The sequence below is a fragment of the Ceratotherium simum genome, chromosome 4, assembly GCF_057802395.1.
Source record: "Ceratotherium simum simum isolate JZ-2026a chromosome 4, ASM5780239v1, whole genome shotgun sequence".
NCBI lineage: Eukaryota > Metazoa > Chordata > Mammalia > Perissodactyla > Rhinocerotidae > Ceratotherium > Ceratotherium simum.
The window spans coordinates 90,149,286-90,167,547 of NC_141903.1; the positions used below are offsets into that span (position 1 = coordinate 90,149,286).

Below are 18,262 nucleotides of genomic sequence, written 5' to 3' on the forward strand. Positions count from 1 at the left end.
GTAGAGTTTATCCTAGGAGTGCAAGGTTGGTTTTGCATTTGAAAATCAATCACTGTAATTCGTTATATTAACAAACCAAAAAAGAAAAACCATGTGATTGTCTCAATAGATGCAGAGAAAGCATTTGACAACAACCTAACGTCCAATACTGGTGAAAACTCTCAGCAAGCTAGAAATGGAAGGGAACTTTGTCAGCCTGACAAAGGGCATCTACAAAAAAATATACAGCTATCACGTGGAAGGCTGAATGCTTTTCCCCTAAGATCGGAAATGAGACAGGAATGTCTACTCTCACCACTTCTGCTGAACGTTGTACTGGAGGTTCTAGCCAGTCAATCAGGAAGAAAAAGAAATAAAAGGCGTTCATATTGGAAAAGAAGAAGTAGACCTGTCTTTAATCACAAATGACATAATCATCTAGTTACAAAATCGGATGGAATCTACAATATAAACAACTATAAGTGGGTTTAGCAAAGTTGCAGGATACAAGCTCAATACACAAATATTAATTATACTTCTATATTCTAGCAACAAACAGTTAGTGAAATTTGAAAACCATACCGTTACAAAGCAAAATTTGATACTGTAGTATCAAAAATATGAAATACTTAAGGATAAATTTGATAAATGATGTAAAAGACAGGTACACTGAAACCTACAAAACAGTATTCAGAGAAATCAAAGAAAATTTGATGGAGAGAAATGAAGAGATATAGCTTGTTCATCAGTCAGAAAACTCAATATTGTTAAGATTTTATTTCTACTCAGTATACTTACAGATTATACACAGTTCCAAACAAAATCCCTATAGGGTACTTTGTAGAAATTCACAAGCTGGTTCTAAAATTCATATGGGATGCAAATGACCTAGAATAGTAAAACAACTCTGAAAAAGAACAAAGTTAGAGGGCTAACACTACCTGTTTTCAAGAATTATTATATGGCCATAGTAATCAAAACAGCATAACATTGGCATCAAGGTAGGAAAATAGGTCAATGGAACAGAAGGGAGTTCAGAAATAAACCCTGAGTTTTGACAAAGGCACAAGGCCTTTCTTTGTAGTGGAGAACAGCTGGTTATCCATATGCAACAAAATGTTATTGAGCGTCTCTCTCTATTTTGAGTGTTAAATTTTGTTTTTGTGAACAAGTTGCTTGAAGGTCAGCTTGATCCTTTCAACACTTTTTTAAACCCTTTTAGATAGGTCTAGTGTAGGCTTTACTCTAGGACTAGTCTAGCCCTGCTACGAAGACAAAACCCATCAAGGGTCTCTCTGAATGCCCCAATGTTCACCAAGGTCTCTCTCCTCAGGCTGGTGGGAATAGGAATGTCTCCTAACTCTGTGTGATCCTGGACAATTGTTAATTGATAGCTCCTGGGTAGTTGTCCTTGCCCAGCCTCGTGCAGACTCACCCTACACGTGAGCAGTTGAGTATTCAGATAGCTCAAGGAGCCCCTTTTATAGATTTCTGGTGCCTCTTCTCTATTCTCTCATCTCTGGTGCCCTGCCCTGCAAATTCTAGTCACTCCAGCCTCCCTAAACTGTAATCTTTTTCTCCTCAGCTCAGCAGGATCACCTTGCTGTGCTTGTACTATACTCTGCAGAGTGCCTCCAGACAAGAAGCTAGAGGGATCTTAGAGCTCACTTTGTTGTTTCCCTTCATTCAGGGGAGCCATAGATCTGAACTGCCTGTTATCCAATGTCTGAATATAGATTTTTTTCCCCCATCTATTTTGTCTAGTTTTCTAGTTGTTTACAATGGGAGGGCAAGTCACACCAGTTTTTTAGTCATGATTGGAAGTTAATGTCTTCCACAACTTAGTTTTCATTGAAAATTTTTGTATTCTTCTTAGTCATTTTTAATAAATTGCATGATTAATAATAGCAAGTACAAATGGCAATGATGTATCTGGGAGTAAAGACTACTAACTTTTGGTAAGCATACAGTTTATCTGGTGGGAGCAGAGTGCTTTGTAGTCTGGGGTGGGGGAAGGCTGGCTGAAATATTCGGGAGTTGGTTTGTTTTACAGTGAAACGGGATGGAGGGAATCAAATAAAAGGCAAAACAGTTACATTGTGGTCCATTAAGAAATCTGCTACAGGGCCGGCCCTGTGGCTTGGTGGTTAAGTGCGCGCGCTGCAATGCTGGTGGCCCGGGTTCGGATCCCGGGTGCGCATCGAGGCACCACTTCTCCATTCATCCTGGGGCCGGGTCCCACATACAGCAACTAGAAGGATGTGCAGTTATGACATACAACTATCTACTGGGGCTTTGGGGGGAAAAAATAAAATAAATAAAATCTTTAAAAAAAAAAAAAAAGAAATCTGCTACAGTACTCACTTACTTTTGTGAGGTTTTAGGGTGGGGCATATTAGCTAGATCAAAATTGGAAAAGCTATCATCAAAGCTATTCTGAAATTCAGGAAAACCAAATGAGTATTATCCACAAAAGTTGATAGGATTTGGAGTATCTAAATGAGGCATTTCAATATTTTAGGAGGCACAGTGGAGAAATGATATTTGGTATGCATAACCTGGGAAACTATTTTAATTGTGTATTTCCTGGTTTAGGAAATTAAAACTATTGTACAGATCAAGATCATAGTTCTTTATTTTCATGAGAGTTATTTTTAGCAAAAAAATAAAATTTAGTACTCTTTTTTCTGGTCTTGTTGGGGTTGATTTTTCTATCTTCCTTATATGCTTCTGAGATTTTCTCCTCGTGGTTTTATAAGATATTTTGGTATTATAACTTTTTGTTAGGTGTGATAACATCTAATTCTAGATTTAAATAATCTTTTTCACCAGAACTTTTAAGAAAATAATCTTAGTTTTCTCATATATGCACCTTTCATGGCATTTCAATCAACATAAACTGATTTATAATTTACTACAAATATTTTCAAACTAATGCCATTTGTCTCTTTCACCTTTTTGCATGTAGATACCATTATAGTTGAGTTAATGGATGAAGTACTCTTTCATAATGTAATATACCTCTATTCCAGAATGTTGACTGGATTCACCCTGTTACCTGTATTCCTCCTGATTTTCAAATAAGGATTATAATTTTTTATTTTCTTTTGTTTATTCCCTCATTTCAGAAAAAATGAAGATGAATAAAATATCTCTTTCTATCATTAACCGGAGAAATGTTTTTGGAGAGAACTTACTATATAAGGCTGCTCTGCACAATGATGCTGATCTTGTTCATCTTTGTATAAAAAAAGGTGCAAATGTTAATCAACCAAGTTATGCTGGTAAGTTGGAGTTACCACCCACCGCTATCTTGAGAGTGGTTTGTCATTCATCTGCGTCACTCCTGTGAAAGTATGGCAAAGTAGGCCTGAGGCAGATCTCAAACAGAAAACTTCCAGGTAATTTTCTTGCTTAGGTAGCTCTTCACCATCGTCACCCAGGAAAGTGGTAAGGGTTGGGGCTGCAGAGAAGAGCATTATATTTCACCTTCAAAGATTATGCCTGCCTGGGTTGGCCATGTCTAGTGGCGTTACACAGAAGGATGGGGATGGCTTGCTGGGTTTGCGTGAGCTTTGTTACCGTGAGACTCAACTTTGAATGGAAGAGAAATGAGGTCAAAAGCTGAAAGAAGCTGATGGTACACTGAGCTACAGGGGAAGTTGATAATAAAATGGTGTGTGTACAGCAGGGGCAGCGACCAGGGGAATGGAGAGAAGAGAGTATGAGGTAGAGAGAGTGGAGCAGGGAGCTCAGAAATAACAGTTTTTCTGCAAGTCTGAATCTCTGGTGCAGTCTTCCTTGTGGGGAGAACCTGACATGTTCTCCTAGAGAGGAATGATTCCTTAAAGGCACTCCAGTACTTAAGGCACTGAGCAGCACTGGGCCAGCCTGGGTAGTGCTTTTATGTGCCCTTACTTGACTGTTGTTTCTTGACTTTCTTAGTTTATGAAATACTGCAAAAAGTCTTAGGGTGTGCAGGGATCAACAGTACAGTCCGTGGACAAGCAGGTGATTACGAGTGCACCCCAGGACTGACTTGAGCAAGGCCTGGGTTAGACTGTCATCAGAGTGTTAACAGGCTGTTATTCTAAAGCTCATACCCGAGTCAACCACCATGGTCCTGTAATCCTCAGCCATGGGTCCTTATTTGCTGGCCAAAGCACTTGCTCCCTTGATTTCGAGAAATGTGTGGCTCTTTTTTTTTTTTTAAAGATTTTATTTATTTATTTTTTCCCCCCAAAGCCCCAGTAGATAGTTGTATGTCATAGCTGCACATCCTTCTAGTTGCTGTATGTGGGACTCGGCCTCAGGATGGACGGAGAAGTGGTGCCTCAGTGCGCGCCCGGGATCCGAACCCAGGCCACCAGCATCAGAGCGCGCGCACTTAACCACCAAGCCATGGGGCCGGCCCTGTGGCTCTTTCTGTTAGTCTCTATCTGCTCCTTAAGTTCAGGAGTAGCTCTCCATGCACTAACTTGACTTAATGAATTTCCCAAGCATCTCTTGACATGTTTCTTTTCATTAGCCCTTTTTTTCTGTGCCATCGTTAACATCCTCAGTGGCTGTGTCCTGCTGGTCTTTGGGCAGTTAGTGTACACTTGCTCACTGCCCCAGGTACTTCTGTGACCTTCATGAATTCTTTATCCTTACCATATTTTCTAGGCTTTTTGAACTCGCTTGTTCTCTAGTTTTCTGTCTCCCTTTGCATCTTAGCTCTGGTCTTTACTTCTGGCTGCCACATCCCACAGAACTGCAGAGGGCAGTGTTTCCAAAGGGTTGTCTACAGTTTTCTTAAGAGTCACCTACAGTGTTTATTTGTAAACAGTGCAACCTGTAGTTCACCCTTGAAAACACACACGCACATAAACACACACACTCACAATCAAAATCAATCTATAGGTTAATACCTGGAAATCTGCATTTTAACAAGTTCCCCTAGGTGATTTTTATCCTCATTCAAGAACTACTGGCAAGAGATGTATGACCTCCACGTAACATGTCAATTCACTGTAGTGAGCTTTTCCAGTATGCCTCCTTTGTGCCAGGTGCTGTGAAGACAAAAAAATAATATCTACTAGAAAGGCTTAAATATATTCATTTTGTGATACAATCCAAAAGAGGCTAAGTGCCTTTTGAGAAATTAACAAAATGTCATAAAGCAGACCAATGGTCTTTTCATAGGTAATATTTGCGTTTTATAGTTCCTCATTTACATTTTATGATATCTTTGATTTAAAAAACCAGTTGCAATAATTCTTTACCTATCAAAAACAAAGGTGACAACTAGGAAGTGGGCCAAAAAAAACTGAATACCCAGAATAGATCTCATAAAGCTTCTTTGCTAAAACCCTCTCAGACCAATGACTTGAGCATTATTTTACACAGAATTCTGATTCCTAAGCCTGTGACACTTGAGAACTGAAAAGAAAGGTTGGCACAGGCTAACAGCAAGGCAGATAAAAACAAAATTGAGAGGCAGAATTGTTGAGGACCATACGGTGCAGAAGAGAGTGCACTTCATCCCTCTGTGGGTGTTAACAATTGCTGCATTAGAGCTTGTAACTAATAATGTTATGATCTTGAATCTTCTTTTAAAATGTGTTAAATTATATTCTCTTTATAGGAAATGTATACTCTTATAAAGCTTTAAAGAGATTTCCTCTAAGATGATTACATTTTAAAAGAGAGAAAAAAAATGTTGCTTAAGGATCTCCCAACCTGTAGATTTGAGAGATGACAAGAGATCTGTTGTCAGATGTATTCCATCTTTATTTTGGAAGAATTTCTCCCAACACTTAGGGGAAGGGAAGTTTTTTGTTACATTTGATTTCTTTCTGCAATATGTAGCCATTTCTATGGTCTGCAGTGGCGCTCTCTGCAGAATAAAGGTCCCTCTGGCTTTGTTGATGATAGGAATTTCTTTTAATCCTGAGATTGATACTGTTCATCACTGGGCCATCCTTGTTTAGGTCCCACTTAACGTAGCATTCATTTTTAACTCCCCCTCCCCTCCAGACCTCATCATTTACTCCGAATTACTCACGTGTACCTTCTCTTTTTTGGGAATTTTCTGCAGTGAATTTAAAATATGAGATGCTTTTTCTTAGAAACCAGACAATTGCTTTATATTCACCTTATCTTTTAGTCATTCTGGGCTCAGAGAAAACAAACTAATCTTTTATTATGGTTATTTTCTCATTCCTATAGCAGTCATTTTTGTGCCCTTTAGGAAATTGATTTTTATTGTAGTTTAAACAAAACCTAAATAAGGAAAGGAAGTTTCCTAGAAGCAAAATCACCAACTACATTTCAAAGTTAATAACTTGGATTTCTGATACTTCATTTTTCATCCTACCAAACCTAGACCTGTGGCTTAAGTTAATTAGTGATACACGTTGATAAGCAAATTTCCACTGGTCTACGGGTCGCAGAACCTAAACAGCAATGAGTTCACACTTCTTATCAGAAACAGTACTTTGGGGGAGATAGTTTTTATATTATTTTTAAAAAATAGTTGTTAAGTGGTTATGTGCCAAAAGTTCACACGTGAGCTGTTTATTTGAAAATTCTTACGAAATTATGAAAAATTTCAATCATACAGAAAAGTTGAAAGAACTGTACAATAAACATCTATATACCTAATACCTAGGTTCTACTTATTTGTTTTTATCACATACTTATTGTAAAGGAAAAACACTCACGTGTTTCTCCTCTACTCACACTCACAACACTTCTGACACCAGATATGTAGGTTTTCCACACATCAAGCACTTCTCTTGACAACTCCTGGATGTCCTACAATTCAATTCAGTTCTGACACTAACCAGTGTTCGTGCAGACCCCACAGATTAAGGGCTCAGTCCCACAAGACTGCCCCCCGCTTCAGATGCAAATCGCCAAGTAGTAGGTCCCCAGATTACCCACAATTTCTGTTCAACTTGGCTACAAATTAGAGGTTCCCATGACTTCCTCCTTGGATTTGATCATTTCCTAGAACAGCTCGTGGAACTCAGGGAAACACTTATGTTTACCAGTTTATTGGATAATAAAGGATATGATAAAGGATACAGATGAAGAGCGAGATGAAGAAGATACGTAGGATGAGGTCTGGAAGGGTCTCGAACACAGGAGCTTCTGTCCCTGTGGAATTGGAGTGTGCTACCCTCCCAGGATGTAGATGTGTTCACCAACTTGGAAAAGCTCTCCAAACCCCAAACTTTGGGGATTTTTATGGAGGCTTCATCATGTAGGCATGAGCAATTATTAAATCCATTTCTAGTCCCTCTCTCCTCTCTGGAGAATGGGCAGAGAGAGCTGAGAGTTCCAAGCTTCTAATCATGGCTTGGTCTTTCTGTTGGCCATCCCCCATCTAGGAGCCCACCAGAAGTTGCCTCATTAGAACGAAAGACACTTCTGTTACCCAGGAAATTCCAAGGGATTTTAGGAGCTCTGTGTCAGATGTTCCCATCACTCAGGAAATTAGAAAGGCCTGAGAGTTCTCTATCAGGAACTGGAAGCAAAGACTAAATATTAGAACACTCCAAGATTCTCCAGCACTCCTGTTTACATGGGTTTTAGGAGCTCTGTGTCAGGAACAAGGGGGCAGAGACCAATATATATTTCTTATTATTTCACACCTATCCTTCTCTAAATCTCTCTGTCCATCCATCCCATCTTTATGTTGATGATTTCAAAGAAAGTTGTAGAAATTGGTATATTTTACCATTAAATACCTCAGCGTGAATATCATTAACTAGAGTTCAGTAGTTTTTTTTGAGGTAGAATTTTCACACAGTGAAATGCCAAGTCTTAAAGGTGCCATTTGATGAATTTTGACAAGTTACATTCACCTGTGTAACCCAAACCTCCATCAAGAGATAGAAAATGTTACCATCATCCGAGAAAGTTCCCTCATGCCCCTTCCCAGTCATTCCCCATCCTCACTCCCTAGAGCCACTACTGTTCTGAAATTTTTACTGTAGATTAGTTTTGCCTCTTCAGTATTTCACCATTAAGCATGTTAGCTGTAGGTTTTTGTAGCTGCTCTTTATCACATTGAGGAATCTATTTCTAATTTGCTGAGAATTTTTATGAGAAATCAATGTTTGGTCATGATATATCATCCTTTTTATGTATTTCTGAATTTGATTTGCTAATATTTTGTTCAGGATTTTGGCATCTATGATCGTGAGTAATATTGGTAATTTTCTTTTTATTGTCATTCTTTTGTCTTGTTTTGATATCAGGATTTGTTAATGTTTTGTTAAGGATTTTTTTTATATTTGTGTTCATAGGTAATATTGGTCTATAATTTTTTTGTAATATCTTTGGTTTTGGTATCAGGGTTATGCAAACCTCATAAAGTGAGTTAAGTATTCTGTCTTCTATTTTCTGTAAGAGTTTGTGTAAGATTGGGATTTTTTTTCTTCCTTAAATGTTTGACAACTTAAGAGTGAAACTGTCTGGGCCTGTAGTTTTCATTGTGGGAAGATTTTGGTACTAAATTGAAATTCTTTAATAGGTATGGGCTATTCAGATTTTCTGTTTCATCTTGTGTCAGTTTTGGTAAGTTGTATTTCTCAAGGAATTTATCCTTTTCATCTAGGAGGTAGAATTTATTGGCATAAAGTCATTTATGATATTTATCCCTGTTATTCTTTTAATGTCTGCAGATCTGTAGGGATTTTATCTTTCTTTCCTGATATTGCACCCTTCCTTCCTTCCTCACTGCTTCCCTCCCATTCTCCCTCCTTCCTTCCCTTCTTCATTCCTCACTCCCTCCCTCACTCCCTTTGTTCCTTCCTTCCTTCCTCCCTCCCTTTTTCTTTTTTTTCTTCCTTCTTTCCTAAGCTAGTTTAAGCTAGAAGATTATCAATTTTATTGATTTTTTTTTTCTTTCAAAAAACTAACTCCTGGCTTTTAGAATTTTCTCTATCTGTTTTATATTTCATTGATTTCTACTCTTCTTCTGACTTCTACTTATTTTTGGTTTTCTTTGTTCTTTTTCTAGCTTCTTAAGGTTGAAAATGAGGTCACAGGTTTTTGTACGTTCTTCCCTACTGTAAGCATTTAAAGCTGTAAATTTCCCTCTGAATATTGCTTTTGCTGCATCCCACAGACTTTGATGTTATATTTTTATTAACATTCAGTTTGAAATATTTTAAATTTCTTGTATGATTTCTTCTTTGACTCCAGGAGTATATTAGAAGTTGTTTAATTTTTAAATATTTGGGGATTCTCCAGATATCTTTCTGTTATTGATTTCTAATTTAGTTCCATTGTGGTCAAAGGATACACTTTCTATGAATTTGATCCTTTTACGTTTATTGAGAATTGGTTTATTGCCTAGTATATTGTCTTTCTTGATAAATATCCCTGGTGCACTTGAATGTTTATTCTTCAGTTGTTGTGTCTCATGTTCTGTAAACGTCAGTTAGATGAAGGTGGTTGATAATGTTCAGATCATCTCTGTCTTTACTGATTTTTTGTCTAGTTGATCTGTCATTTCCTGAGAGAGTGTTGAAATCATCACAACTATGATTATACAGTTGTCTATTTCTCCCTTTAATTCTATTTTTGCTGCTTGTATTTTGAAGCTCTGTTATTAGGTGCATACACAGTTGTGATTGTCATGTCTTCTGATAAATTGACCTTTTTATCATTATGAAATATCTCTGTTTATCTCTGGTAACATAATAGACTTCAACCTTATCTTGAAGTCTACTACATATGATATTAATATAGATATCCTAGCCTTCTTTTGTTTCTTGTCTATTTGCTATATCTTTTTCCATCTTTTTATTTTCAACCTATCTATGTCTTTATATTTAAAATGTATTTCTTGTAGACAGTGTACAGTTTTGCTTTTTTATCCATTTTGACAATCTCTGACTTTTAGTTGGGGTGATTCATCAATTTTTATTTATGGTTGTGTTTAGGACTGTCATTTTACTAATTGTTTCTTGTGTGTGTCATCTGTTTTTTTGCTTCTTTCTTTGTCTTTGCATTATTTTGTAGTGGTTGCTCTAGATATTACAATATCTATCTTTAATGTTTCACAGTCTTCGTAGAGTTAATATTGTAATACTTCATATAGAATATAAGCACATTGAACACATCTCCCTTATCCTTTATGCTATCGCTGTCACATATATTACATCTATATACATTGTAAACCCCAAAACATAATGTTATGATTTTTGTTTTAACAACCATATGCATTTTAAGAAAATTTATAGGGAAAAAAACTCTGTTAAACTACATATTTACCATTTTGGGTGCTCTTCATTTCTTCCTCAAGGCTTTCTAATTAATACTATAGGAAAAACTCCTTCTATAACATTTTATGACAGTGGTTCTTAACTTGGGTGATTTTCCCTCCCAGAGGACATTTGGCAGTTTCTGGAAACATTTTTAGTTACAACTGGGATGGGAGCACTGCTACTGGCATATGCTGGATTAAGGCCAGGGATACTGCTAAACATCCTACAAGGCTCAGAACAACAAAGCATTATCCAGCCCAAAATGTTAGTGCCGAGATTGAGAAACCCTGATTTATGGAGAAGGTTCTGGAAAAAGTTAGTGAAATAGACTTTTAACATACTTTTAGGTTTTCTTACATCAATCATATGATTTATTGGAATTTAATAGGTATCTATAACTCATACCATTGTCTCTGGCTAACAGAGAAAGAATATTTATCTGGATGATTAATTTTCTTGGAGCAGCTGTGGTTTGTTAGTTGAACTACTGTAATAGCTTTTTGCAAAAAAGGAGAAAAGAAATATATACTTTTGAACTGACTTCTATGTGATTCTACCAGTTGGGTTACTTTAATGCAATTACCTTGAGCTACAAATAATGCTTTTTTCCCCTCTTCTCTACAGAAAAGTAGCCTGCACCCAGCATTCTCTATGAGCTAAGAATGATCCCCTTACAGCCTTTTTATTTGAGGAGGACAGGAATAGTTTCAAATATTTTACTACTTTTCATATTTTTCCACAACAGAGTTAGAGATAAGAATTTGATTTGTCTCTCAGATTTATTGAATCCACCAAATAATACAGATTGCGTTCATGGTGAGATTATCTTGTCTCATATAATCAAAATATTTTTGGAGAAACAACTTAGAATTAAAGTTTTTATTTTAAGGGCAACACAGAACATTATTAAGCTACCAAATATAAAAAATACCATTTCCTTTTTGTATAATAGGTTGGACAGCACTTCATGAAGCTAGTGTAGGAGGATTTTATCAGACAGCAAGTGAACTGCTGAAAGGTGGAGCAGATGTAAATATCAAAGGAATGTACCAGATCACTCCCCTACATGATGCTGTGATGAATGGGCATTATAAGGTACTGTGATTCTTTTGTCTGTAGAGCAAACACTACATTCTCCAAGTATTAAAAATCTCTGGGACCAAGCAATGGAGAAACAGATAGGAATTCAGTTTCAGTTCATTCGGCTAATTGGTACTCAGAATTTATAATAAAATTTTACTGTGTGATGGATTTGTTGTGCCTAATACGGTAGATGCCATTTTACATGTTACTTTTAACAACTACAGAACATGTTTTGGTTATACATAGTATTGTTTAAACTCGCACTTCTTTAGGGCTCTTCTCTTATGGGGCTTTCTAGGCTTTGGGAGCACGTTTCCTTTTTAGAGTGTTACACAATGATGTCCAGTCCTGATAGCAGGCTCACAGCTTTATGGAGTCTAGTGTCACTTGCAGAGTCAGCATAAGACATGAGAACTCCAGGTTTAATGATCAGCCAGTACACCCCAGCACAGATGTACCAATGGTTAAAATATCAAAATACTGTAATTCCTTATGAGTTGGTTAATAGTAACTGCAGTAATGGTAATGTCAATTAAGATTATGAATTCCAGCACACATGATTTAATCTCAGAAACCACATATGCTCTGAGCTTTTTAGACGTTTTTCTGGTCCAGGCACTGCATTAGGGGGCTGAGGCACTTGCTGAAAATATCTTGCTATTCAGGTATTGGAAGTTGTCTCTGGGTTTAAGATTACTAGGGTAGGAAAGGGCGCTAATCAGCTGGGCTCAGGAAGATCTTTTCTGCATACTTCCAGAAGAAATACCTAACACAGGTAGAGCTAGGGAAGGCTGCCAGGGGCCATGGGCATAGACAAATAGGGCAGATCCCTTCCTAGTGTGGAAAAGTACTTCAGGAGGGTGTAGGCAGTTTTGCTTTTTTTGATAATGTATCATCTGGTAGTAGGTGGTTATCCCTGCACATTGTGTAGAGGGCTGGGGGAGGGGAGTCTGCCTACAACCTGATTTAATGGCCAGAAGAATGCAGGCTTGGCCAAGTGGTAGTGTGAGCCCTCTCTCTGTCCTTTATCCCCTCTTCAAAGCTGGCCTCCAGCAGAGAAGCCTCATGCCACAGCACTTCTTCCCTCTCCCCATGGCCCATCAGCTCTCCAACTTGCCAGGGCTGTCCTCTCCTGGGCAAGAGTCTTTTCTCCCTTTGGGCGGTGTGAGCTCTGAGCACTTTACTTTTTCTTCTTTCTCGTTTCTTCCTTTCCCCCACCGGGTAACTTGGCTCCAGTCGATTTCTGCCTCACAGGCCAGAACTGGCTGTCTCCTTTCTGGCCTTTGCACGTATGTAGCCTTCTCTTGCTCCCTCAGTGAAGTAAAAGGGACCAGAGATCCAGGCCTCTAACTCCAGAATCTAGTTTCCTCACTACTTACCTCACTCCCTCTCGCCAACCGCTGTCTTTCTAGGACTCATGTGCTGCTGGCACCGTGGCATATCCTAACTGATGGCAGGAGAAAAGAGAATGACAAGACAGGAGTGGAAGTCTAGAGAATGGTCATGAGAATTAAAAGCTGAAATCCACTGGGGTGGGATGAAGTCACAGTCTGTCTTCTTTGTTCCCTTCCTCTTCTTTTTACAGCTTGGGGAGTGGAGGGGAGCCAATAAGTTACTTCACCCAGTCCAAGAGAGATTTGTAAGACTCCAGGTCAGTTCTGGACTGACTTAAGAACCAAAGCCTTGAGAACCAAAGTGGGATGGGACATTGTTTTGGAGGTTGGAGTAGGAATGGTGGGAGCATCAGATAAGGATTTAGCCTTACCTCAGGGAGTCTCCTAGGTGAGACAAAGACGGTCATAAAAATGGCCTAGACCCTGGATATTGGATTGCTCCCATGCCTTAGATGTCACAGGACTAACGATGTCAGACACGGATGACCTGGGAACCTGATGCTGGAGAATAGGAACTTCTTAAACATTCTAGAGTTGAAAGAACTTGCATATATTATCTTACAGGCATTGGCTCTTACATTGGAAAGATACTAAGAGATAATATCCTATGTTTTAAAAAATGAAAAAGCAGTTAAGAAACACATATTGTATGATTTCATTTATATGAAATATCTATAGTAGTTCAAAAATCTATAGAGACAGAAAGAAAATTAGGAACGGGAAATAGAGGGTAGGTAATGGGGAGTGACAGATAATGGGTAAAGAGTTTCTTTTAGGGGGAATGAAAATGTTCTAAAATTAGATTGTGGTTATGGTTGCATAACCCTCTTAATATACTAAAAAACATTGAATTATATTCTTTAAATGGGTGAATTGTGTGGCATGTGAATTATATCTCAATAAAACTGTTAAAAATAAATTTTTTTTAATGTGGAAAAGGTGGAATTTGATAATTACAGATGATCAGCTCAATGTGGTTCCTTAGAAAAATCGGGAACAAAGTATTAAACATGTGGTGGGAGACATTTAGGCAAGAATGTAGCCATCTTTGAGAATCTGTAGGCATCACTGAGAATAAGTCATAGACTAAACTTGATTGCTTTTTTTATTAAGCTTATTTTGTTAGTAGGAAAACGAAATGGCATGACAAGTGGATGTAAGCTATTATGATTTTTTTTTTTCCTGAGGAAGATTTACCCTAAGCTAACATCTTTTGCCGATCATCCTCCTTTTTTTTGGTATGTGAACCGCCGCCACAGCGTGGCCACTGACAGATGGGTGGCGTAGGTCTGTGCCTGGAAACTGAACCCTGGCTGCCGAAGCAGAGCACACCAAACTTAACCACTAGGCCACTGGGCGTGGCCCATAAGCTATCGTGATTTTAAATACATTTTTGAAAAAATATCCCTCAGACATGGGGTTATTTATTCCATGTGTGTCTGAAGTTTGATTATATATTCTATTACACTATAAAGAGTCAAACCACCTCTGCAGGCTGGAACGTGGACTGTATTTTGTTGTTAGGAGTGTTTTTAAGAAATCCCAGGCATGATACCATTTTACCCATGAACACTTGAGCCTGAATCTCTAACAGATAAGGACATTTTCTTTTCACACCCACAGTATCATCTCACCTAATAAAAATTAACGATTTCTTAATACCATTTAATACCCAGTCCATATTCAAATTTCTCAGGTTATCTAAAAAATGTGTATTTATAGCAAGTTGTTATTTGAATCAGGATCCATCAAGGTTCATACATTACACGTGTTTGTTGTGTTTCTTAAGTATGTTTTGATCTATAACAGTCCTTTGTATATTTTATTGGGTTATGTCTTCTAGAACCTGGGTCATGCGTCCTATAGAATTTCCTAAATTTTGGATTTGCCTAATTTTATCTTCATGGTGTTGTATAGCTTGTTTCTTCCCATATTTTCTGTAAATGGATGTTTTAAAAGAAAATCTATTTCGAGACCACAATATGGGTGGTCATTGCTATTGGATGTCATTGCTTTGGGGCATTTTCAGTGAAATACATACTTTTAGAAAGAATGAAAAATCATGAGTTTGTACTGATATTTCTATTTCAAACTTAACGTTATAGATTTATATTAAGCTTGGTTTTTATACTTGTATCTCTTTTCCTCTTATGCCAAACACTTATTTCTTAATATGTTAATTTACTTATTTCTTTATTGTATAATATACTTAAAATATTACTACTAGAAATATCATTAATATTAACAGTATTATTCTTAATGATGAAACTACCAATGAAGGTGGTTTTTTGTGGTTCTTTTTGTTTGTATCCCATTAAGGATGTGTAGTCAAAATATTAACTTTTCAATTTCTTGGAAGAATTTTATTTTCTGTCCTATTGGCTTCTTACACAAGGAAGTCAGCTGATTCTAGAGGGAGGAAAGCACTTGATTCAATAGTGTGATTAAAGGTGAAATTCTGTGGGCAAGCTTCAAGTAGAAGTGTATTTCCTTAAGGGGCCTACTGTTTGATGAGCTAAATAAGTGGGAATGGTAATGCCAGCCACTTACTGAAATTGCTCTGCTTGTTCCAGTTAAGAACCTGTGGTGGCTTTAAAATATGTCCACAAATTCTTTAACACTCCTCTCTTCAAAAGGTGGAGCCTGATTTCTCTCCCCAGGAGTGTTGGCTGGAGTTTCAGTGACTTGTTTGTAACAAATAGGATATGGCAAAAGTGACAGGATGGACTTCTGAGACTAGGTTAAAAGGTCCACAGGTCCGAAGGACTTGCTCCTGATCTTCCTGAGGATCCCTGTCGTTTAATTAAGAAAGCTGTAGCTGTTTGAAAGCATCTTGAGAGGAACAGAAAGGATAAGGATGCTAAATTCTGTCTGATTCTAATCAAGGGCCACAGTCGCTGGTTGGCTAGATATTTATTATAAGACCAAATGAGTCCTCCCCCCAATTGGAATTACGAGTCAGCCTCTGCCCCGGTTGCATAAATTTATCTATGTTCTCAAGCAATAAAATCATTGTTTAACTAAAAAAAAAAAAAAAAAAAAAAATATATATATATATATATATATATATAGCATTTTTCTTGTTCCCTCTCTCGGTTCATTAACCCTGTGGGAAGCCAGATGTCATACAGTGCAGACACTCAGGCAGCTCTATGGAGAGGTTCACATGGCAATGAACTAAGCCCTCCTGCACACAGCCACGTGCGTGAGCCATCTTAGAAACAGATCCTCCAGCCCCAGTGAAGCTTTTAGATGATTGTATCTCCAGCCAACCTCTTGATTACGACTTAATGAGAGACCCTGGGACAGAACCACCTACCTATGCCACTCCCAGATTCCTCACCCACTGAAACTATAAGTGTGTAAAAAAGCTACTGAGGTTTTTTTGTGTGTGTGAGAGGAAGATCAGCCCTCACCTAACATCCATGCCAATCCTCCTCTTTTTGCTGAGGAAGACCAGCCCTGAGCTAACATCTATTGCCAGTCCTCCTCCTTTTTTTCCCTTTTTCTCCCCAAAGCCCCAGTAGATAGTTGTATGTCGTAGTTGCACATCCTTCTAGTTGCTCTATGTGGGACGTGGCCTCAACATGGCTGGACAAGCGGTGCATCAGTGCGTGCCCAGGATCCGAACCCAGGCCGCCAGTAGCTGAGCACACACACTTAACTGCTAAGCCATGGGACCGGCCCCCAAAAAGCTACTGAGTTTTCGGGTAATTTGTTAGGTGGTAACAGATAACTAATACAGAACCTAAATGTAGTTTTAAAACGGGGGAAAAACTCAATGAAAGTCATTTATTTACTGCCTTTTGGTGAGAAGAGTTTTTTAAAGTTAGAGGGTATATAAATAGGTTTCAGCATTCCTAATATGAGACTACAGAGGGAATTGATTGTGTGGATAGTTGGTGAAGCAGAATATCCATTGCCTAAAACAGAGACTGCCAAAGTAATGTATCCACTCCCTTGGGATCACCAACCCAGAATTCCAGAAGAATGAGGAAAATGAGGCTCTAGCCTCTGCCATTTCCCTTCCTCCAGTCCTCCTCCTCATGCTCCTTGATCCTGAGTCATTCTTGTACTGCATAGTTTATTATTTGACACAAAAATCTCCAGAGATAAACAAGACAGCCCTTTTGGTAACCCCCTTACAAAACTATTTTTCCTGAGAGAAAGTAGTGCACTCTGTGTTTTCTGTGCTGAACAAAACATGAAGATCCAGGCATAAATTCTTTATCTTCTTCTTGTACGTGGCTTGTATATGAATTACAGATTTAATTGTATCTACTTTTACTTTCAATCCCCCTATCTAGCCTTAAATTCCCACAATAAAGTAGTTTTAAAAGCAGAATCATCAGGTTGCTGAATCTTAATAATTTTTAAAGGATTTGGGTCATATTGTCCCTTTGTGTGGTGTGGCGTTTTTCTCTCCCAGAATGCTTTCTTATAAAAGGAAAAATGTGTGTATGTGTATATATCTATCTTTAATTTTTAGCTACGTATAATTTACAGAAATTCAGATCCTTTCTCTCATTCCGGATGTTAACATGGAAATTTAGGCTTCTTTTAATATAAAGTTACTTAAAGCCTACTCCACACATCCTTTTTGATCTACATTCATTCCTTTTTTAAGCAACATTTATTGAACATTTACTCTATGCCAGACCCTGAGATAGGCACTGGGAATATAAAGATGATTAAACATATATCTGTAGCAAAAGCTTAGAAGCTACTTAAACATCCATCAATAAGGTACTGGTTAAATAAATTATAGTACATTCAAAAGTAGACTACTACTCAGCTACTAAAAAGAAGGAGGACAATTGCCAAGGTCTGTTGTTGGAGTACAGGGGTGGGAAAGAAGGCAAGATACAGAGGAATGTACATAGTTTATAATCACTTGTGTAAGAGAAAACATATACATATGTATATATTCATACATATATTCCTCTTGGGCTAGACTAACTCTGGAAAAACTCAGAAGAAACTGTAACCAGGCTGACTTAGCAAAAAATAATTAGATGACTGCAGGACAGGGGTAGAGGAGGGAAATTTATCTTTCATTGTATATTTTTCTGAGCCTTCTGTGTTTTGAACCATATTCATTAATTTCCTATTCAAAAATAATAAATTAATTTTAAAAGAACCACCCCCAAAAAACATAGGGTATGGGAGAGGCAAATATATAAGAAATAAGTATAATATAGAGTATATTGGACACTGTGATAAAATATATACATGAAAGAATGGAGAGGTCATTTTTCTCTAGGGCAGCAGTGGGTAAGGAGGTCAGGGAGAGCTTCATAGGGAGGTTACTTGAGGAGTAGTAAGAGATTAAGGATTGACCAGTTTCTCCCTGATGCTGTGAGGAGGAGCAGCAGCAATACAGGTGTGTATATCTGGAAAACATAACTATCTCCTGGAACCTGTTGAAATTACATTTACTACTACAGAACCCAATCCTAATTCCTGGTATATCTGCTAACCCCGTTTCACCAGCAGCGGAACCACAAACATTTCTGCCCTTCTCTCCCTCCCTTCTACCTT

General features: G+C 37.9%; 1 protein-coding gene across 1 annotated transcript in view; it reads left to right on the forward strand.

The window, feature by feature from the left end:
- The window catches only part of ANKRD31 (ankyrin repeat domain 31), a 135,501-nt gene that overhangs the window by 47,648 nt on the left and 69,591 nt on the right, over window positions 1–18,262 (forward strand). Inside the window, exons 10-11 of the mRNA XM_087430161.1 lie at window positions 3,108–3,263; window positions 11,197–11,339. Of these exons, the coding sequence (XP_087286287.1) occupies window positions 3,108–3,263; window positions 11,197–11,339 (299 nt within the window). The remainder of the gene's footprint in view (window positions 1–3,107; window positions 3,264–11,196; window positions 11,340–18,262) is intronic.